The following is a 23,215-nucleotide window of genomic DNA, read 5'->3' as shown; positions in this document are numbered from 1 at the left end:
CTGTTCCGCTTCTGTTGCTCAGCAACACTTAAGCACATGCTGGAATTTCAGGCAGGGACCAGGCTGATAGGAATCAGCTTTTAATATCTTCTTTGCATAATAACTGTTGCTTTCTCTCTGCTAATGCCCGCTCAGGTAGTTTGATGCATAGACCCCACTCTGCTACATCTTTCACTGTGCACAGAACATGCTGTATTATACCATCCCAGCAGGCATTAGGATGGACTGATGAAAAAAGATATAATGATGAAGGTAAGAGAGAGCTATCCAGGGGAATTCAGCATCCCTAAGGCCACATCCACACCACAGAGCTTAGCGGAGTTCTTCTGCTGGCATAATAACACCTCCATGAATAATATTAGCTATGCCGACAAAAGCACTCGTGTGTCGGCCGTTTTATCCACACCGACATAGTTGCTGTGGGTTTTGTCGGCATTGTTATGTTGAACATAGGAACATAAAAATGGCCAAAGGGTCAGACCAAAGGTCCATCTAGCCCTGTATCCTGTCTTCCGACAGTGGCCAACGCCAGGTGCCCCAGAGGAAATGAACAGAACAGGGAATCATCAAGTGATCCATCCCGTTACCCATTCCCAGCTTCTGGCAAACAGAGGCTAGGGACACCATCCCTGCCCATCCTGACTAATAGCCACTGATGGACCTGTCCTCCATGAACTTATCTAGTTCTTTTTTGAGGAATTAGATGTTGGCTATAGGGTGTGATTTTTTCACATTCCTAGCTGACGCAGTTATGTCACACAACTTTGTAGTGTAGACCAGGCCTAGGTTAAAAAAAAAGTCAAAAACTCTAAGATGAGGAGTGTTCTGATCCCCTCCTTTCCCTTGGGTTTAAATTAAACACACCCAGGAAACTCAGTCCCAACAGAGAATGCGGCTATACATCACAGACGTCAAAAACAAACTTTTTTTTTTACCAGAAAACTCATCTTGACATAAAATGGCAAGAAACTAAACAGATGAGGCATTTTCAAAAATTGAATGATAGTCAATGATAGGTGGTGAATGGGGCTGGAATCGACAAGAATGAATGAAGCCGTCCAGTTACAGCCCTGGTTCACCACTGCCCTGCACCTTGTCTAATCGTTCTCACTTATGCCACATGTAAAATGTTCCCAGATCAGAATGGTAGCAGTATCACCAACCCCAGTTGTTCAAAATTCATGAGTTGGATCCCCCAAAAATCATGAGATGTTTTAAAAGCGTAACATTGGGGTTCTTTTTATTTGTCTTCAGGTGTCATCGTCTTTAGCGATCACATTTTCAAGCTTCTCCCCATAGAAGTGTGGGCTAGAAACGTACTTTATTTTAAAATAAAAGCTGATGGTCTCACCCAATAACAGGGCTCCAGGAACTGGATCTTCAGGAAAAGCACCAAATATTGGGTGAAAATCATGAGAATTGGTGGTAGTTCTTGGCACTCTCTTTGCACACGTGTGAATGATGATGCAAGCTTCAGGGCAGAAGAGAACAAGGATCAAAGAACCTGAACCCAGGTCTCCTCTTTGATTCAGCCCTCTCTTTTAGCCTGCACATCCTAACTGTATCCAAGTCTTATGTCACTTTTTCCTTTGCCACATTTCCAAGATCAGATCTTTTTCCCTTCCATTCTGCTAAACTGCTCGTCTAAGCCCTTCAAGCTATTTGCTGCACACACTTTTTGCATCTTGTCTTAACCTAAGCTATAAGTGGGGAAAATCAGGAGTAAGGTGATGAGGTTTTAGACCCAAATCCCCTTTTCTCACTCAGGCTAGCTAGATGCTTCATATCTCTTTTCTCCACCTCCATATTTACTTTGCTACCATCTGGTTCTTTCAGGACTGTTTTCTATGCAGAATAAACCAGCCCCCACAAACGGGTTGCTACACAATGCACTCCAAAGCCTCTTGCAATAGGGGTCACCTCTCTAAATTTCTCGTCTATGGTGCTTCCAGTCTCTGCAGGGCTGCATAATAAGTCAAGTTGGCACCCAAGTTCAAGAGCATTATCCTTGAACCACGCCAGAAGCAGATGCCATGTGCATCTCATCCTAAAAAGAAGCCTTGATTATTCCCTTGGCTTTCACTGCACGTCATGAATCACAGTGGAGTCTCTTGGTGACCTTGTAGTCCTCCTTCAGTCAGAACTCCCACAGAAGTCAGAGCTGGTCTAAAATGCTGCACTGACCTACACCTAATGCAAACCCACTTATTTCACTGGAATCACATGGAATATGGATCAGCCCAGAATTTGACCTCAGAGTTTTGACTGTGTGTTAATACAGACTCCTAAAAACAACCAGGCAAGGAGTATTTTGCTTTTAAGAGGGGCTAGTATTCAAGAGGGGGGATAGTTTCGTGGTTAAGGCATTAGCCTGACCTATAGGAGAGCTAGGTTTGACTCCCAGCCGCACTACAAACTCCTTGGGCAAGCTGCTATTTCTCTGCAGTTTTGAGATGTTCAATTTTATGAACACTTCCACTTCCATTGAGTTTATGAAATAGGGGTTCTGTTGTAGACAGACAGACATGAGGGAAGGATTTGGCTACTTTTCAGCTATACACTGTTCACCACAGCAACATGTATGGCTTGGGGGATTTTAAATAACTAGGCATTTTAGCAGATGCAGCACAGGTAGGAGATGAAAAGTTAATGGTTGTCTCTTCTGTAGAAGTTAACATTTTGTGAGATTTTCAGAAAGTAATACAATCCGTAGAGAAAGAGAGTGTACAATGCCCCTCCGTGATACAACACAAGACAATGATTAATTCATATAGCCCTGGTCTACACTGGGGACGGGGGGGGGGGGAATCCATCTAAGTTACGCAACTTCAGCTAAGTGAATAACGTAGTTGAAGTCGACGTACTTATATCGACTTACCGTGGTGTCTTCACTGCGGTGAGTCGACGGCTACTGCTCCCCTGTCAACTCCGCCTGCGCCTCTCGCAGCGGTGGAGTACAGGAGTCGATGGGAGAGCACTCGGGGGTCAATTTATCGCGTCTAGACTAGACGCGATAAATGGATACCTGCTAGATCAATTGCTGCCCGCTGATCCAGTGGGTAGTGTAGACATACCCATAGAGTGCTAACCACCAGGCAATAAATACAGCTGACATTTGAAATACAGTCTTCTATCATTTCTCCTAAATCCAATATTTTACTGCAACTTATGGCAGAAACTTGAGTAAGGACAGACATTGAATGGAAATGTCATTAGATTTTGTATCCGAATTCATTATGCAAATGTTTCATTTTCATTCTGAGAAGCTGTCATGGCCAGCAATAAACTTTATTGTCCCAGAAGAAAAACTCACGTGATAAGAAGCAAAGGCGGGGAATGAGGAAGATAATGAAATTCTTCCTTGTAGATGAAGAAGCAAAACTGCAGGGAAGCATCCCAAGCGAAGCAAACTGCAAAGGGCTGGTCCAGAGTCAAGAGCATAAACACTTGGGAAGACACAAGTGGGGCTAGATGCTCAGCTCCACGGATGTCATGGAGCTCCCCTGAATTCAACGGACCTATGCCAGCATACCCCCACTGAGGATTTGAGCTGCAATTCCCAAACAAAAAGAAAAGGCACATGTTAAAGTTCAAAGACTGTGGAGACACTGATCTCTAGAGCCTTTACTTTTAACAGTCACTGTAGGGATCAGCAAAGGTTGCCTCCCACTAAGCCAGGGGTGGCTGACCTGAGCCTGAGAAGGAGCCAGAATTTTATCAATGTACATTGCCAAAGAGCCACAGTAATATGTCAGCAGCTCCCCCATCAGCTCCCCCACCACTCCCAGCACTTCCCACCCACCAGCAGCCCCACCAATCAGCGCCTCCCACTCCCTACCCCCCACCCCCCACACTTCCCGATCAGCTGTTTCGTGGCATGCAGGAGGGTCTGGGGGGAGGGGGAGCAGCGAGGGCATGGCAGGCTCAAGGGAGGGGGCGGGAAGGGGCGGAGTGGGGGCAGGGCCTGTGGCAGAGCCAGGGGTGGAGCAGTGGGCACCCCCCAGCACATTGGAAAGTTGGCGCCTGGAGCTCCAGCCCTGGAGTCTGTGCCTGTATAAGGAGCCGCATATTAACTTTGGAAAAGCCGCGTGGGGCTCCAGAGCCACAGGTTGGCCACCCCTGCGCTAAGCACTTATCCAACAAACCCAGGTCCTGATTTTTGTGTCAGGTACACTGGCATAAATCAAAAATAACTCCCGCAAAGTCCATGAAGTTACATCAATATAAAACCAATGTGTGAAGTGAATCAGGCCCCTAGTTTGTCTCAGAGTTATACAGATATATATTTAAACACAAATCAATAATGCTCAGACTTCTACAGAACTTTAATCCAACTTTCAGACAAAGGAAACTTCCCAGTTGTTTATGCTAAAAGATAAGCAATAGGGTTTTAAATTGCAGGGCCCAATTCTCTTCTCCCTCAAACTGGTTTGATGCCAGGGTAGCTCCACTGATTTCAATGATGTAAATCAAGAGTAACTCAAAACTCCACTGAGGTCAGTTGTATCAGTGATAATGAAAAGAGAATCAGACCCTAATTGCTAAGTGTTAAGACTTTTAGGATATACTGGCCAAAATTCTGCTCTCACACTGATGTAAATCTGGAGTAATTCTACTCAAATCAATGGATTTATTCTGTATTTACACTAGAGTGGACACATCTTGGTTCTGTGGTCTCTTCCCTAACTTACTTTAATGTTTTCTTCTTCTTCCCAACTCAATAAAATTTTGAGCAAGGTCACCCTGCCCTTCTGGAATTTTGGTGCATCTGTAAACTGTGGACTGTAATTAAATCATTCAGTGTTTCTTGTATTAATCCAGTGCTACCTAATGCAAAAGAGCCACATTAGTTACAGAAAGGAGCAATGTTACTAGGTTCCATTAGAAAGAGTGTTATTAGCAGCAGAAGTTCACTTTAGAGTCAGCTGGTAATTGAGTCCATCTAATGAAAACAAAGAAGTCTTACACTCTACAAAATGATAAGGGTCTTTATGAAGTCCAATAGCAAAATAAAATGAGCTCAGGACTAATTATAATGAATCACTGATTATATATTGTAAAATGTAACAGCTCAAAGTGGCTTTCCAGAGAGGCTGGTTAATTATTAGTAATATGAGAATTAGAAGTAAGAGGCCTGGTTTTAACGTCACCTACCGCAGCGTAAATCAAGAATAATTCTAATAACGTCAAAGGAATTACACGGGCGTACGTGAGATTAGAATCACGTCTGATGTCCTACTAGCTTTTTCATCATATGCCTGAGCTGCTTTTAATGTTGGCGCCATTTATACTCCTTGAAACATGTACATTAAAAACAAATTTAGACTCAGAACATCATTAGTGTTATTCTTCAGATAGGACCTTTTGTCACTGAAGTTTGGGTGGTGACGTGGATTAAATGGAGGGAGTTGGCTTAGATGTCATCTCCCTTTCTTGCCTGGGACTGTGGTTTGAGTCTGATCCCATTGGCACAACCCAGCCATCTAATTACATCTGAATCCAAAGAGCCCAAACCTACAAATGTCCCACACTGATCTATAGAGGAGGTAGGTCTGTTACCACTCCCAGAAAAGGGACTTTGGCCTGCTGCAGCCTCCGGTGATAATGTATCATATAAAAAGCCCTAGAGAGGCTAGACACATGGGTAGGAAATTAAGAGAAGTTCAGAAGATCCCCTGACACCAAAGGGAGTTAAGCACTTAATTACCTTTGAGGAGCTTGGCCTAAGTCCTTTAGCTGAGACCACTGCCTATCATGGCTACCAATATTATCTCATTGTTTCCTTACATTGCCCCGTCTGTGTGTCAGTACCCATCTGTTGTCTCTTGTCTTATACTTAGATTGTAAGCTTGTAAACTGTTGCTCCTTTGAAGTCTGTGGAAAAATGCCATTTTGCACCAGCTCATGATCTGATCCCAAATCTGTTTTACAGAGGACAAGCATGTCTCTAGATTGCATGGATGTACATCATTGCATCACGGTAGGTCTAAAACAACAATCATCGTTCATTTGAAAACAAAATGAGGAGTATTTAGGACTCCATTCCTGTCACTGAAACTTACTGAGATAGCCTGCATTACTGGAAGAACATGTTCTCTGGGCAGTACTCCAAGACAACCGTAAAGACATTGGGTAATGTGGTATATATCAGTGCATATTTGACCATTGGTTTCATAAATGGGAAAAGGACGCCCATCCAAAGTATAATGCACCAATCATTTATCATATAACATCTATATTTGCCTAGCACCACGAGCTTCCATGCACAGGACACATGCAGTACAAATCAACCTTCCTCCTATGAATTACCACATCAGTTTCAACAGGGTACTGCACTTCTTTAATCATAAAGAAGTGATACACCCTTGCAATGTGTTATTGAACAGTTGCAATATTCCACCCTAGAGGAACCCTGGTCTCCACCACATACACTCCTTTGTAACTTGTTTGTATATTTGGGGGCGGGGGTGGATGCTGCATAAATGCAATATCTCAGCAATCTAATCCCTATCAATTTGCAAGCTTTGGACTTCTCTTAATTTCCTACCAATGTGTCCAGCCTCTCTAGGCCTTTTTATATGATACATCCTCACCGGAGTTTGCAGCTTTTCCTATTTTTGTATTGTTAGTTACGAGGCAGAATGGCCCTTTAAAGGAGATGAATTTAGCCTCACCTCTGACTAATTAGCTGCCTCCCCATAGTGGGATTTGATGCAGGTAAAAGGGAGTCAGTTCCACTGAGCGGAAGAAAGGATAGTGAGACCTTCAGGGAGCAGACAGGCAGGAGGTGCAGTGTCAGGAGTTTTTCACACTAAGCGGCTAGAAAGGCCTGGCTGGAGCTACCTGCAGTGAATGGAAGGGGCAGAAGCCTTGAAGAGGGAAAGGACTGAGGAAACATTGGACAGCAGGAGCTGGGTCTGGGGAAAAATTGTTGGAACTGCAGAGTGGGACAAAGTTTTGTTCGGGTTTGAGTTAGTTGTTGAATTGGGATGTTATCGCTTACAACCAGACTCCAGAGTAAGAGGGTGCTGTTTTTGAGAACTCCAAGAAAAGGAAACGGAGGAGGGGCAGGGTATGAAAGCAGATTGGGTCTGACCCTATTCCAAGTAACCTCCATTAATAGCTGTTAATTCATCTGCCATTCAGCACTTCAATGCAATTGTTAAATAAGATCAAACCTACCCCAAACCTTTGCAGTTCTCCACTAGATAGATGCATAGACTGGCTTTTGTTTAAGAGGGTAGTGTGATCCAGTGGAGACAGCATGGCTCTAAAATTCAGGAGACCTACGTTCAATTTGCAGCTCTGCTACTGATGGGCTGGGCAAGTCACTTAACCGCTCTGTGCCTCAGTTTCCCCATCTGTACAAATGGGGATAATGATACTTGCCCTCCCTTGTAAAGTGCTTCGCAATCTATAAAAGAAATTGCTATATAAGAGCTAATTATTATGGATTGCAGCCAGTTTTCTGTCCAAAAGGGAATGGGCCAAATCCTCATCTGATGTAATTCAGCATAGCTCCTTTGAATTTATGCTAATTTGCACCTGCCAAATTGTTAAACTCAGTTATTTTAGCAAAGTAAATTTTAATTATAGTTTTGCAAGAAAAAATACATCAGTTGTTGTTCAAATGTTTTATTAAACCCCAAATATATTATGTCCACTGCTTCCCCTGTACCCATTAATTTTGTAAATCCATCAAGAAAATCATCACGTGTCTGGCAAGATTAGTACCTTAGAAATTAATTCTGCTTATTGCTCACAGTTCTTTTATGTTCAAGGAACGTTAAGAGGGTTTTTTTTCCCCCTGCCTCCTAATATTTTAGATTTGACAGACGCTTGTCAAATATTCAATGCCTGAAGGGTCAATCAGAACTCACCACCTTAAGTGAATTAGGCATGGCATTGTACTGTATTTCCACCTGCATTTTAACAAATGCAAGGTCAGTTTCAAGTGTTAAGTTCAGCGCGTTGGTAGGAAAATAGCTCATCATTTTCCATTCCATTTGATCCACCCAGCCTATGAGGGGGTGGAAAGACACTGCATCTGAATAAAGAATGCAATGGAAAAGGTTGAGATGGGATACGTAAAAATCCATTTGATGTATCTATCTCTTGTTGAGCAGGAGACAAGAAATGTCCCATTGCCTTTGAGTTAAGAAATTAGCCACGAGAGTAAAAAGTCCATTTCTCTTTCACAAACAGTTCCCCACTTTATTTAAACTAATAATACTTAGCTCCTGTCATAGATCCAGTCCCCCTTCTGGTTACCCACTGCACTCTCTTTGGTCACTCGATTACAGACCTAAAAGTGGCAATTCCTCAACAAAAAACCTTCAAAAACAGACTCCAACGAGAGACTACTGAATTGGAAATAATTTGCAAACTGGATACAATTAACTTAGGCTTGAATATAGACTGGGAGTGGATGGGTCATTACACAAAGTAAAACTATTTCCCCTTGTTTATTTCCCCCCCCCCTCTGTTCTTGTCAACTGCTGGAAATGGCCCCCCTTGATTATCACTACAAAAGGTCCGTGTGTCTCCCCCACCCCCGCTCCGCTCTCCTGCTCGTAATAGCTCACCTTTCCTGATCACTCTTGTTACAGTCTGTATGGTAACATCCATTGTTTCATGTTCTCTGTGTATATAAAATCTCCCCACTATATTTTCCACTGTATGCATCCAATGAAGTGAGCTGTAGCTCACGAAAGCTTATGCTCTAATAAATTTGTTAGTCTCTAAGGTGCCACAAGTACTCCTTTTCTTCACTGCACTGCTGTGACCCTCTGTTCAGATCAGAAGAGGAAATATCTTTCCCCAGCTTGAGCACACCTATTGTTCATTCTATTGTTCATTCAAAGCACCATGGTTTATTGTTCTATTGCTCAAAAGATGATAATTCTAGACTGTTCTCAATGGTAGCAGATGACAGAACGAGGAGTAATGGTCTCAAGTTGCAATGGGGGAGGTTTAGATTGGATATTAGGAAAAACTTTTTCACTAAGAAGGTGGTGAAACACTGGAATGCGTTACCTAGGGAGGTGGTAGAATCTCCTTCCTTAGAGGTTTTTAAGGTCAGGCTTGAGAAAGCCCTGGCTGGGATGATTTAACTGGGAATTGGTCCTGCTTCGAGCAGGGGGTTGGACTAGATGACCTTCTGGGGTCCCTTCCAACCCTGATATTCTATGATTCTATGATTCAAAGCACCATGGTTAATATTAAGTATCTTCCCATTGTCCTCAGCCTGAGGAAGACATGCTTTTCAGGCTGGTAAGACACAGGGAATACACATAGAGAAGAAGAGCTCTGTGTAGCTTGGAAGCTTGTCTCTTTCACCAACAGAAGTTGGTCCAATAAAAGATATTACCTCCTCCACCTTGTCTCTTGTTTGTACAGACAGATCCCCGAATGATATATAGGCACGTTCCTTCCTTAGATCACAGAACATGTTACAAAGAAAAGTCAGGACCATTTTGCCCATGGGGAAACTGAGGCACTATACAGGGAAGCAACTTGCGCAAGGTCACCCAACAGGTCAGTGGCAGAACTGAGAATGGAAGCCAGGTCTCATGACTCCTAGTCCAGTGCTCCAGCCAGGGAATCACAGTGTCTCCTCCTCAGAAAGCTTCCTTATGTTAGAATAATATTAAGGGAGAAGAATGGCAACCTTTAAGCTGTAGCCCAAGACAGACTGTGTGACAGAAGAGAGGAAACTAAAGATGAGAGCGTATGAAACCAGCAGGGCACAGAATACAATGTATTCCTTTTTTATGATACATTACAATTAACTTGCTTGTGTGCATCTGACTGGCCTCTCCAGGATGAAAACAGAACCGCTGAACTGGGTGTCATAGGTCCTATACAGCCAGCAGATAACGGAGATTTTCCTTTAGGCATCAGTGCTTTTGGAAGTCTATTTTTGCTGCCATTACTGTGTGGTACTGCAATGTGGGTTATTAAGAAATGTGATGTCTTAGGTGGGCATGGATTTGTTACGATATTTTTATTATTATCTAGCTCTTATACAGTGTTTTTAATCGGTAGATCTCAAAGCACATTACAGAGGAGGTCAGTATCATTTTTCCCATTACAAATGGGGAAACAGAGGCATGGAGAAGGGAAATGACTTGTCCAACATGACCCAGCAGGCCAGCGGCAAAGCCAGGAACAGAACCCAGGGTTTCCTGAGCCCCAGTCCAGTGCTCTAACAACTAGATACAATATTAAGCCATTCATAATTACTGGTGAGTATTTCCAGTCCAAAATCAAGAGATGAAATAAAGCAACAGCAAAAAAATATATAGTAATTAAAAAACAAATATCATTAACTACCATATATCTGAGTCCATTTTATAAAATAAAATTTAAAGGATTTTATCTTTAGACCGATTGAAACAGAAGATCACCGTAATTTAAAAGAGAAGATGTACCCAGCTGTAGTTTGGGGCCAGACCCTCAGCTCATGTAAATCAGTGTAGCTCCACTGAAATCAAAGGAGCTAGGTCTGTTGACACCTGATGAGGATCTGGCCCATAGTTTCAGATCAATAGATGGCTTAATACTCTAACTGGATACCTGCCTTGCACCTTGGGGAGTCACCTACACCAGTGCAAAGTGGAGGTAGATGGACATGAGTGTGACGTGGTAGCATTTTACACTCACTCTGCCCTGGTGTAAACACCACCCGGTGCAGTGCAGAGGAGAATCGGACCCTTTGGTTCAGATTCTGAACCAGAGTAAATCAGGAGTAAATCCAGTGATGTTAATGGCCCAGCTCACTGGGCTGGCGTAAATCAGTGTCGCTCCACTGCAGTCATGCACTGAGGATTTGGCCCATTATATATAATTCTTGGGCAGAGCTGGGGCCAGGCATAAGAAGATTAAGCAATTGCTTAGGGCCCCAAACAGCTCAAGGCAGCCCCTTACTCCTTTTTTATTATAAGAATTTGCCTGTTTTCGTATCGGGGGGGTGGGGGGGAGGAGAATATATTCCTGCTTAGGGCCGCCAATGGGCTAGCACCAGCACTGCTCGTGAGGCCAGGTCCCCAGCTGGCATAAATCAGCGTAGTTCCAGAGAAGTCAAAGGAGCTGTGCCAATTTACAGCAGCCTAGGATCTAGCCTTTGGGCTTTGTCGAGCTCAGCTGCTTATCTGCTTTTCTTCCCATCTCCTTTGATTCTCTTCTCCCCTTGCCTTATCCTCTCCCATCCCTGTTTCCTGATGGGCAGACTGTATTCCCTGGCTTTGCTAACAAACACCCCCCTTCCCCCCCAAGGGAATCACTACACTGACAATACACGTGCCTAATGCTTTGATAGCCCTTTTCATCTTCAAAGCAAACCCCCATACCTCCGAATCTTCATAACAGTGGTGGAAGGGAGGCATTATCCTATTAAAATAGAGAAAGAAGAAACGCTGCAGAAGAATTGGACTGCGTTATCCATAAACATCTGGGTTCTTCACAATTAACTTTAATAATACATTTTTGTCTTCCAAAAGTCTTCACGTACATCTGTTAACCCTTGCAAAACCCCAGTGAGGTAGCTATCCCTATTTTACAGATGGGGAAACTGAGGCATGAAGCGAGTGGTTAAGCAACTTGCTGAATATCCCAGTGATTATCTGGGAATGTAACTCAGGAGTTCCTGGCTCTTGATCTTGTGCTCCGACCACTAGATCGTGTCTTAGACCTTTTCTACACTGGGGACAACCCCTGGTGCAGACAATATAAACCCTTACAAGCTGCAATTTGCAATGGTGCAGCTGGCTTCTGTGTCAAGCAGGGGTGGTCTCCACTGGTGAAAACAGGGGCTTTCTGTGCTACAGTTCAGACTGGTGCAGCTAGGCTGGTAGCTGGTCAACAATGACTGAAATCAGGGCAAATCTCCAATGCTGACGAGTTCTCAGTCTTGCCGAACAAGGGGAAACACCAGGTTTGTACAGGAAGGGGAAGGTATGAAAATCTGGGAATAGCACTAGATCAAAGAAAGACGGGGACCACCCTTGCCAGAAATGGAACTGTGATTGCTTAAACCACAAATCAACTCTTGAACCTCAGGGATTCAGCTTCCCAACAGAACTTACAAAAAAGCCAAACAGGGCCGCAGGAACCCAATTCCAGACAGAAATGATGGGCCAGATTTCAGCTGATATCACTCCACTGATGTCCATTTACACCCGCTGAAGAATTGGCCTTTTAATTGCTAAATTACATTAGAAATGCTGGAGCAAATTAATCATTGGCACACCTTGTACAAGTGGATCGAGTGACACCAGGGATTTATTTGGACTGGAGCCTTCAAAGGCTCATTAAAAATCAATTTGATTCTAGACAGCAGAATTTTCTTGTGTTAGAAAGGGGAGAACTGTATTGTTCACTTAACAGCTGACTTAATGCCTTACACCCACGTGGCCAACAGTTACTATCCCTTCATGTATACTCCCCATACTGAACAGGTCAAAGGCAAGCCGCCTATCCCCAAATGCATCGTGGCCTCAGCCATATTGTCTGGGAGTTGGATCTGGCAAGCTAAGCAGGACCGGAGTGAGCTAGTTTGCGTAATTACTGCAGGGTGGTCTCTAGCCTTTACCCACAGCTGGGCCAGCTAGCTTGGCTTTAAAGCAACACCAAACTTGAGCCAGAGGGTTTTGTGTGTGTGCGGATGAGGTGGGTAAGAGTATTAGGGACGACATCCAAGTAAAAGCCCACGTTAATGCTGCAGGGAAGACAGCCCCTAAGTGGCTTGTCCATGTTCACACATCATGTACTATGGCAGAACAGGGGATCAAAAATCATGTCTCCTGAGTCCTAGCCCAGTGGAACTTCATCCATCTCCTTCCAGCCTGAACTATATTTTTCGTGTTGAGAGATGTCCCAGTGGCCTGCCCCCTTTCTGTTCCCCCAGGGTCATTTAGGGGACACTGTATGGCCTCTCTTCCTACAGGTTTCAGAGCAGCTGCTGTGTTAGTCTGTATTCGCAAAAAGAAAAGGAGTACTTGTGGCACCTTAGAGACTAACAAATTTATTTGAGCATAAGCTTCTATAGTGCAGCTTGGGAGATGTACCAGGTCAAGCCAACTCTCCTCCACAATGCAAAGGTTCTTCAGCATAGAATAGAAACCCCCTGGCTTTCCCAGCTCCAGCCACAGCAGGTAGTAGACTCTATTAGCTCCTAGCACACCCACTAGAGGGCAGACTCTCAAAGGTGCCCAATTCCCTTTGGCAATTAACCAGAGAAGAATATCGAATTCCCATTGGTGCCTTTGACAATCTCCTCACTGTGATTATCTTAGCCAGCGGCTTTAGGAATAACTCATCTCCAGATCCAGGGCTAGGAAAGGACTCCAGTTTCAAAGCCCAGATGCGTCCGTGCTAAAAACAATCTCTCCACCTCTACGTGTTGGGACTGTGCTCCAGAGAGTTTGTTACTTGAGAAAACATATATTCAGCCTCACGTCACCCGTTGGGTTCTTTCAATCTGTATCCACAATCTTCAAACCTCTATTTCCTTCACACTTCCACATAAATCAGACACGAGGCTCAGAAAAGGCGCCTCATGTGTGCCCGTCAGTTGCTAGAGAGCCCAGCAGATGAGCAACAGATTAGATGAACTCCCTTGAAGCTCTTTCATCTCGGGGGAAGAGGCTGTAAAATGAGCAGAAAATTGTTCAAACGCCAACAATTTCATTGTGCTCCGGGAAAGTCTCAGATGCAGATAAATCCCCAGTGATAGCATCAGAGGCTGCTGCCAGTCCTGGCTCTAAGAAAGCAAACGGGCTGAGATGGAAACTCATCCTTTCCAAAGAGGTGGGGGGTGTTCACTATATTATTTGGCATATGCAATCCAGGCAAGCCAAGCCACAGCGTTCTTGTCAACAACGTTCAAGGCACAAAGACCTCCAGGAAGTTGAGTCAGTTAGTAGTCACTTGATGCAGATGTCTCTCAATATTCTAGCATCCTACTGGGAGTTTGGTAGTATTGTACCCAGCATCTGGCATCTGGAATAAAATACAATTTCAACTGATTCTCAGGCAAAAGAAAACCAGATAAAACCTCCATCTAATGATGCCAGCATGACTGATCCTTGTGTCTGCTTTACACAACGGCCATGTGATCAGATAACTTCAGAAGGCCATTCATCGTTGACTTGCACGATCAGACTTCAGCATCCAACTTTCCCCTCTACTCCAACAGAACTAATGCTCTTTAGAGCTTCTCATTCCACTGTTATGAAATGAAGGGTTTTGGTGTTGGGGAATTCTGCTCTGTTATACTGATGTAAATCTGAAGTCAAGTGGAGTGACTCTGGATTTATACCAACATAGCTGAGCAGAATTTGATCCCAAATCATCATCCTAAAACTTCGCCCTCAATCAATGGAGTGGCACGCTAAAACGAGATTCAGGAGCTGGGGAACACTAACCTAAAAACAGTGTTATAATCCTTCAGAGTAGCTTGCTTAACATCCCAGCACGATGATTTTAGTGGCCTGATGAATGATGCATATTCCATAAATTATCCGCCCTAAGTGCCTGATATCCAGTTGCTCTGTTCCTCCCTTTGGGAAGGGTCAGGAGGCACGGTGGAAGGTGGTTTTTAAGCCATCTTTGATATCTTATCACCCTGCTGCAAGTAAAAGCAGCCTCGGGGCTACTCTACCTTATGCTCTGCTCCACATGGTCCCCTGTCTGCCCTGAAAGGCAGAAAATACCCATAGCAGTTCTGATTGGCCCCAACACCACGCTTTGGGAGCAGGTTGGGCATAGAGACCTGGTGGCAGCTCTACAGTGGCTGTGAAGGCATTTGCAAAAGGGGGTATTTTCAGGAGACTGTTTCTGAAAACAATATGCTGCCAGAGATGCAGAAGGAGACTTTAATAACACACCACCTCTTGCTTATATAGCACTTTTTGCCTATAAATCTCAAAGCACTTTACAGAGATGCTCAGCATCATTATCCCCATTCCACAGAAACTGAGGCACAAAGAGGGAGCATGACCTGCCCAAGGTCACCTCAGCAGCAGAGCTCAGATTTCCTGAGTCCCAGTTCAGTGCTCTATCCACTAGGCCACAGTGAGCTGAAAGTTTAGTGTAAATGAGAATCAGACCATAAGGCTAAAATGATCAGTCCAGCCCCTAGCCTGAGCACAAGGCAGGCCTTGCTCTCCCCAGTCTGTGGACCCCAACAGCTGGAGATAGGGTCAGGGGACGTGATCATTCCCCTCTATTCGGCATTGGTGAGGCCTCATCTGGAGTACTGTGTTCAGTTTTGGGCCCCACACTACAAGAAGGATGTGGATAAATTGGAGAGAGTCCAGCGAAGGGCAACAAAAATTATTAGGAGGCTGGAGCACATGATTTATGAGGAGAGGCTGAGGGGACTGTGGTTATTTAGTCTGCAGAAGAGAAGAGTGAGGGGGGATTTGATAGCAGCCTTCAACTACCTGAAGGGGGGCTCCAAAGAGGATGGAGCTCGGCTGTTCTCAGTGGTGGCAGATGACAGAACAAGGAGCAATGGTCTCAAGTTACAGGGGGGGAGGTCTAGGTTGGATATTAGGAAAAACTTTTTCACTAGGAGGGTGGTGAAGCACTGGAATGGGTTACCTAGGGAGGTGGTGGAATCTCCATCCTTAGAGGTTTTTAAGGTCAGGCTTGACAAAGCCCTGACTAGGATGATTTAGTTGGGGATTGGTCCTGCTTTGAGCAGGGGGTTGGACTAGATGACCTCCTGAGGTCCCTTCCAACCCTGATATTCTATGATTCTATGACCCATGCCTGCCCAGACCTCTTTGGGCAGCTCTGGTGGGGCTTTTCCATGGGGCTGAGCTCTGTGTACCACCCAAGCAGCATCCTGCTGCTGTTTGCCCCATGGAACCATACTGACTCCACAGCTTGGCAGCATCCATATCTGCAGAGCCCAGGGCTGGATTTGAGCTCAAGATATGCTCTGGCTTGGTGCAGTCCATTTAATGTCTGAGTGATACTTCCCTATTACCATTACACTGGTGAGGTCTTGGCTGCTTCCAAATATTGGTCTGAAATGAAAGAGGCTTACTATAGCAGTATCTAAATCTAAGGTGGTGCGTGTGTGGGAGGGGTTTTAAAGGTGATACTGTTAATTATTATTGGGTTTGGGGGTTACCATAGTACCTATGAGCCCCAGTCGTAAACCAAGATCCAATGGTACATGGTGCTGCACGGCTCTGCAAGAAACTCCACCTTCCTGCATTGTGTCATGGAGTCCATTGGATCGCTCTGTAGTCCCCATCCTAAGGGCTCTTGTGTTAGCAGGCGCTGAGGTGCACTGCAGCAAAAGCAGTGCCTGCACTAGGACATGCTGGCTAAAATTTCCCTTCTTTCACAGGGGGCTGGAAGGATTGTTGAGAAGTCATCACACTCAGCCCCTCGCTGCTTGTATGTTTTAGTTCTGAAAGGCTGGGCAGACAGCCAGTGGTCGAAAGTAATGTGTCAATTGCACATTATCCTACACCTGCGTGCAGGAAAGAAAAGCATTGAATTCATATTGCAATTAAGCGGAAGCCTGCTGGACACATGGCTAGATTCTCTCCCCTGTTTTCCTGCCACTTTGCAATGCTCAGGTGGTGCTCAGAGTCTCTAACTGGCTCACTGAGATTTTCCCAGCATAGGAATGCCTACATACTCTGACTGACCCCACAATCTAGTGTAGGAGCATGTCTAGGGGGCGGAGGGGTAGAGCATACCTGAGCTTGGCCAGTTCTTAGCTGATGCCTGGTCTCTTGAGGACCATACTACCTAGTGTATTTTAGAGAAGCCTTTAGGCTGCTCTGACTTAGAGCAGGGCCAGGCCAAGGCAACTAGAAGGAATCAGGAAGTTACAGCTAGAGTTGTGCAAATAATGGATTTTTCTTTTTGCTGGCAATTAGAAACAAAAAACCAACAACCAACCACCACCACCTGGGGGGGGGGGGGCGGTGTTGTTTGGGGTTGAATGCAAAATGACATTTTTTGAAATGTTTTAGCAAATCCAAAAGTCAAAAAAAAAAGTTTTGGGTCAAATTAAATATTTTATTTTGACAATATCATTTTGACAGTTTTTAAACATTTTTTCTTTAAAAAAAAAAAAATCCAAACCACTTGATGTGTTCCAATTTTTTTCCCCCGGTCAAAACAATTTGGCGAAGCCTGCAGGAATTCGTGAAATGTTTCCGTGGTGCTGAATCTCCATTTTTTCACCAAAAATAAGTTTTGTCTGAAAAATTTCACCTAACTCTAGTTATCACCAGTTCTTTGACAGTCCCCTCCTCTCCTGGGCTAAGTAGATCTCTGTATAGGAAGGAATCTGGCTCAGGTTATTTGACAACCCCAAGATTAAAAAGAAGTCCATGCATAGAGGACAATCTGAGTTAGAATTGAGCCCCGCCCCCTTCCACCAGCTGAAATTTGCTCCAGGCCTTAGGGTTAGGGTTTATTTCTGCCATGAGAGCCAGCACACTAAAATGTGTCTTTCTTTTCTAGGCCCCTTTGTGTGCAAGATGGTCCCCTTCATTCAGACCACGGCAGTTGTGGCCAGCACCCTTACCATGACATGCATTGCTGTAGAGAGGTACCAAGGAATAGTTCACCCACTGAAGATGAAGAGACAGTACACAAACAAGAGAAGCTACAAAATGCTAGGTATGGCTGAGTATATATGTAGGGTAACTGGTAATGGGGCATGGAGTTTTGCACCTCTACAGTATTGCAAACTCCAAAAGTTTGAGTCAGGCTCACCAAAAAACATGAAATCGGTTTTCAGATCATGAGATTATGTACAAATAATAGATTCAAGGTTTTTTTTATTTGCCTTCTATTTAAGACTTTTTGAGCCTATAGGGTGCACTGAGGTCACATTTTTGAAGCTTTCTCCATAGCCACAAGGGCTAGAAACTTACTTTTTCTTTTTAAGAATGAAAGCTGAAATCATCCCATATCCACTTGACTCCAGGAGCTGGGGCTTTAAGGAAAACAGTAATCATCATGAGACTCATGACAAAATTGTGAGAGTTGGCAATGCTGTCTCTAGGACACGTTCAAATCCCGCCCATGTTGGACAAACATAGGGAAACCCCCATGGAAGCTAATAAGGGAACCTTCCCATTAACTTCCATGAGCATTGGCTTTGAGCCATTCTAGGTTGGCTGGTTTTTCTCTTTCATGAAAAAGACAAGTCATTCAGACTGAAAGCACATGGTTTCTTTTTGTGTCTGGCTAAACACAACACTGGGCAGGCCTGTAACACAGGTGAGTTCTCTCACACAAACACACCAGTGCATTACACAATTTAATCCCTCACTATTTTCTTGAGTCCACTCTAACAGTCTGATTCTGCTCTCATTTACACCATCTTTACATCAGCCTGATTTCAGTGGAACTATTCCTGATCCCCCACCTGCTCCACCATGGAAGCGTGGGAAGAATCAAGTTTTACATTGCTGCTTTCAAGCTCTACAGAACTATAAAGACAGCGGGACTGATTCTGATCCTCTTACTCACCCTGAATAGCACCTTGTTCCATGCGTGGCCTCACTGAAATCAGTGCTGTAGGATCTGGTTTACTTTTGCTATTAAAAACCATCGGTTTCAAAAAAAGTCTCAGGTCAGTGACGTGTGTTTTTTGTTTTAATTGGATACATTTAAATCACATTTGAATCCCAGGTTCAATGATAAATGACACTTTGTCCTAAATTTAGTTATAACTCTTATGTCTGGGCAGAACGGGTCCCTGTGCCTTGGGTGATTTCAAACCAGATTGCACAAAAAGCACTGGGATGACACAATCCATGGATAAACCTGCATGGTTGGGATGGACTAGATGACTTGATTTTAGAACTGGTCAAAACATTCCCAACAGAGCATTTCTCCATTGGAAAATGCTCTTTCACTGAAGCAGACATTTTCTGCAGGAAGGTATCCGCTGTAGATGAAATTTCATCAAGGAAAAAGAATTGGAACGCAGCATTTTGGTGGTGTCCGAATGGAACGTTTTGACACTCTCAGACTGTTCCATTTTGATTTCTCATTTCTAAATGACTTTTCATTGTGAAATGTTCCTTTATTTTTAAAATCAAAATCGGACCGAGACGTTTCGACTTTCTGGGAAGAGTATGTTCTGATTGACCCCAAGTGAACATTTTTCAAAAATTCAGGTGGGCAGAAAATTTCCAAAAAAAGATGTTCGGTTTTGTTCCAATTGAGAACGAAAACAAATCTTCAATTTTTTTTGTGGGATGCAAATTCCATTTCCTACAGATCTCTACGTCATAGGACTAGACGAGAGGGATCCATAGCTAATGCCACGTTAAAAGGCGATATGTTGCAGAAGGAGACCTCACACAGGAAAGAGTCCGACAGAATACCCCTGGGGCTACTGGGAGCATCAGCTGCCCCATTCGTTCATAGGGGACTCCTTCAGCACCACTCTATCCTGCTCTGTGGTGCTTCATACTAGCGATGAGTCTGTGCTGGGGGAAGATGGCAGGTGCTCTCCTGGGGGAAAGCAATGGTTCCTTCTGCCCAGGTGAAAAAGATTGTGTGTGTGTGTGTGTGTGTGTGTGTGTGTGTGTGTGTGTGTGTGTGTGTGTGTGTGTGTTGTGGAGGTGTGAGCAGGGCTTCCCTGGCCCGCTTCTCAGTCCCCAAACAACCATTCAGCAGCAGGCAAAAGATAGCCCAGCGGCGCTGCAGTTATCTAGTGTGATTTTTGGCTTTACAGTGTTCGGCAGCTTGGCTTATACAATGCTTGATCCTGCCTCCTCTGAAATCAATGACAAAGCTCCCTTCAGCAGGGCAGGGTCAGGCTCACCACAAAGAAGAGCTTGTCGGTTCAGGACTTCTTGCATGCTTACGAGGTTTTCCGTTTCCTTCCCCTGCCTGCATAGAGGGCCAGCGTACATAATTCTGAGCATTACGTTAATCCTCAAAACTGGGCTTAAGTGGGACTTCAGGGTACATAGTTCTCATGCTGGCTCTCTGCACAAGGAAAAATTCATCTTCCAAGAGAAAAAGAATCTGCATTACCTGTGTGTTTGTTAAAGGAAAAGAAAATCCTTCAGCCTGAGTTACACCACGCCAGTGTGACCCCATTGATTTCAGAGGGCATAAAAGGGAGCCGGGTATTTTCCTTTGTTTGCATCCCACATCTGGCTTTGTGCAGGCGTCAGGCAATTTTTTTGAAAGATTGAAGAGTATTTAGCACTAGGCCCAGGATGAGACAGAGAGATCAAGAGGTGGGGAACTTTGTGAGCTCTTAAATCCCTCTGAAATGAAAACATAATCCTGTTTCCTGGCAATAAAGTCATCTTTTGGGTCTCAGAAACACACCCCCTCACAAAAGGCTGCGGGGAGACCTGGGTGAACTGCACAGGCTCCATTCATCTTATCTCAAACCCTACAAGTGGGGTGACATTTCTTGAACAGTTGTACAGCGGGTGCAATTAACAAGAGAATGCCCCTTCACCACCCACAGTGGTTACATCTAAGGTTTGATCCGATGCCCAACGAGGCCAGTGAAAAGGCTTTTGTTGACTGAATTGAACATTTCCTCACACCCAGACAGTTATTTCCCAATATAAGCATGTGGAATATTGTACAGATGAAACAATACAAAGTTAAACAGCACACTGAGACACCTTTTTAAAAAGGTATCCAATATATTGGGCCAAATTGGGCCATGATCTATAGTAGCTCCAATGGTATAAATCAGGGAAAAACTCATATTTACAAACACAGTGACTTTCCCCATAACCAAAATTCATTGCACGTCAAATTTGCCCCTGTGCAGAGGGCTAACCCAAGGTCTACATCCCATTTGAACCATACTTTGAGCACTTAAATGGTGCGTAACCCACAGTAGAATTTCAGCCTACAGTCTTATTCTGCGGACTTATTAGTCTCCTTGACTCACACTGAGTAGTAGTTTTCTTTAGTATAGCTCCATTTAAATCAATGGAACTATTTGCAAAGCACGATATTACTAAGCATGAGCAAGGGAGGCAGAATGAAAGTATAGTGTGATTATTCGTTTGGAACAATTTCCTTACTCTGAAAATTTGATTTCAAGTGAACAACATCTGGAATTGGCTGGATCTGGAGACTGAAATACTGTTCATTTTAAATCAGGAAAAGTGTAAAGGATTAGATATTAGATTCTTAATCTGTAACTGTTTCACCTTGACAATGAGCAAAGAATTCTCTGCAGAGAGAAGTAGAAAGGCCAAGTGAGTCCTGCAGTTATGCATAATTAACAAAGTAAAAAAACAAGATGCTTCTTGATTGGCAAGCTCTCAGTTATTAGAAATCTAGAGCCTCAGCTCTTTCATTCTAGCCAATTCACTTGGCAAAAGTAAACACTTGACAAACGCCTTGAGATAAATGTTGAAAAGTAATGGTCATAATTGAAAGAATTAATTTCTTCCTTTCTTCTCTCTTTAAACAGGATTCGTATGGACGATTGCAGTCATTGTTGGGTCGCCCATGCTGTACGTTCAGACTCTGGAGGTAAATGCCAGTCACCTATTCATGGAAGAGAATGCTTATCTGAAAACTGCCACCCAGTGTTATTGTTGGGATATGTCCACCTTCAATAAAACATCCAGGGCTGGCCTATGTCACCTGATTTGGGCTGGCGGGGCTCGGGCTGCAGGGCTATGACATTGTAATGTAGACATTCAGGCTTGGGCTGGATATGTCTACACTGCAGCACCTGTAGACATACCGAGCTAGCTTTGATCTAGCTGGTTTAACAATAGCAGTAAAGCCGTAGCAGCCTGGGCTAGCTGCTCGAAAACACATCCTAGTGAGCTTATACAGTCCGTCCTGCTGTCGTTCCACTGCTATATTATTCGAGCTAGCTAGATCAAAGCCAGCTCAGATATGTCTGTGCAGTCAGACCTCTGATTGCAGTGCAGACAGGCCCTATGAATCCTTGTGCCATAGTCTGATGGCTTAACTCACAAAATTCTTTGCTGAGATCTTGCCACTAAGAAGCTTATGACAATAGGATTGGCAGGCAGTATATGTAGTACTGTTATCAGATAGAGAGGCCTGATTCTCCTCTCCTGCCAGTTTTATACCAGAGTAATCCCAGTGACTTCGGTGGAGTTACTCCCGATTTATACTGGTGTGAGAGGCAAATCAGGCCCAGAATGAATAGTAAAATTTTCCAGGGGGAAATCAGCAAGTAGTTTCAAAGAATGATGCTTCTACTGGATGTCAGTCAAGCCACCAGTGCCCACAATTTGTCCTGACAGCGACTTTAATCACAGTTAATTGGGGTGTCTGAGTAAAAAACAACTGGGGACTCCCCTCCTTCCCGGTGTGTCATTGTAGAAGTGGGTATTAGCCATGCTCAGTGGCACTGCACGTTGCTGTTCTAGATGATAAGCAGAAGTGGCATGCTTTATGATATCGGCACTTAAAATCTCGTTCTGCGCCACATTTAACACAGCTTAGACAACAGGCCAGGTCCCCTGCAGTCATATATCAGTATAGCTTTGTTGTCTTAAATGGAGCTCCACCAATCTACTCCCACCGGTCCCTTAGCTCTGTTCTTCTAGTGTGAATCAGGAGCAGCTCCAGGGGGTTGACCCCAGCCTAACTGAGATCAGAAACTGTCCAAATGCAGTTAAATCATTACTGCAAACTTCAAGTGTGTCAAACTAGCGAGTTTTCATAGAGGTGATGAACCAGTGAGCAGATCTTTGGGTCAGATGGACACTGTTACATTAGTTACATGCATAAAACATAATGGAAAAAAGATCCCATTTGCAGACACAGAGAACTATATCTCTGCTGTGCAGATTCACAGAAGGCATGCTCCGTTCCATACTTATGCCAATGGACCAATACCAATTTACAGCAGCTGATGAGCGGGCCCAGAGTGTTTTCATGTTACCTAGCACTGACATCACACTTTTCATCTTCAAAGCACTCTACAAATGTAAATGAATTACATAGCAATTTAAATGTCCTGCTAGGAGAAGAACTTTGTGTATGCTCGAAAGCACGTCTCTTTCACCAACAGAAGTTGGTCCAATAAAAGATATTATCTTGCCCACCTTGTCTCTGCTAGGAGAATTAACTTTACAGATATGAGTGCTTATTTAAATACCTTCCTGCCAGAAGCCTTTAAAAAAAGAAGGTATTTACATTTTCCAGACACTCTATTTGCTGACAGACAGCAAGGATGGGCATGAAA

The 23,215-nt window shown here is 44.0% G+C and overlaps 1 protein-coding gene across 2 annotated transcripts in view; it reads left to right on the top strand.

Moving 5' to 3' along the window:
- The window catches only part of LOC141978101 (pyroglutamylated RF-amide peptide receptor-like), an 85,636-nt gene that overhangs the window by 51,718 nt on the left and 10,703 nt on the right, over positions 1-23,215 (top strand). Inside the window, exons 2-4 of one of the 2 annotated variants that reach the window (XM_074939950.1) lie at positions 5,933-5,980; positions 17,500-17,658; positions 21,455-21,516. In XM_074939950.1, the coding sequence (XP_074796051.1) occupies positions 5,933-5,980; positions 17,500-17,658; positions 21,455-21,516 (269 nt within the window). The remainder of the gene's footprint in view (positions 1-5,932; positions 5,981-17,499; positions 17,659-21,454; positions 21,517-23,215) is intronic. The other variant, XM_074939951.1, reaches the window with a different exon arrangement.

The sequence above is a fragment of the Natator depressus genome, chromosome 26, assembly GCF_965152275.1.
Source record: "Natator depressus isolate rNatDep1 chromosome 26, rNatDep2.hap1, whole genome shotgun sequence".
NCBI lineage: Eukaryota > Metazoa > Chordata > Testudines > Cheloniidae > Natator > Natator depressus.
The sequence above is the reverse complement of the archived record's forward strand: the minus strand, read 5'-3'. Positions and strand labels throughout refer to the sequence as shown.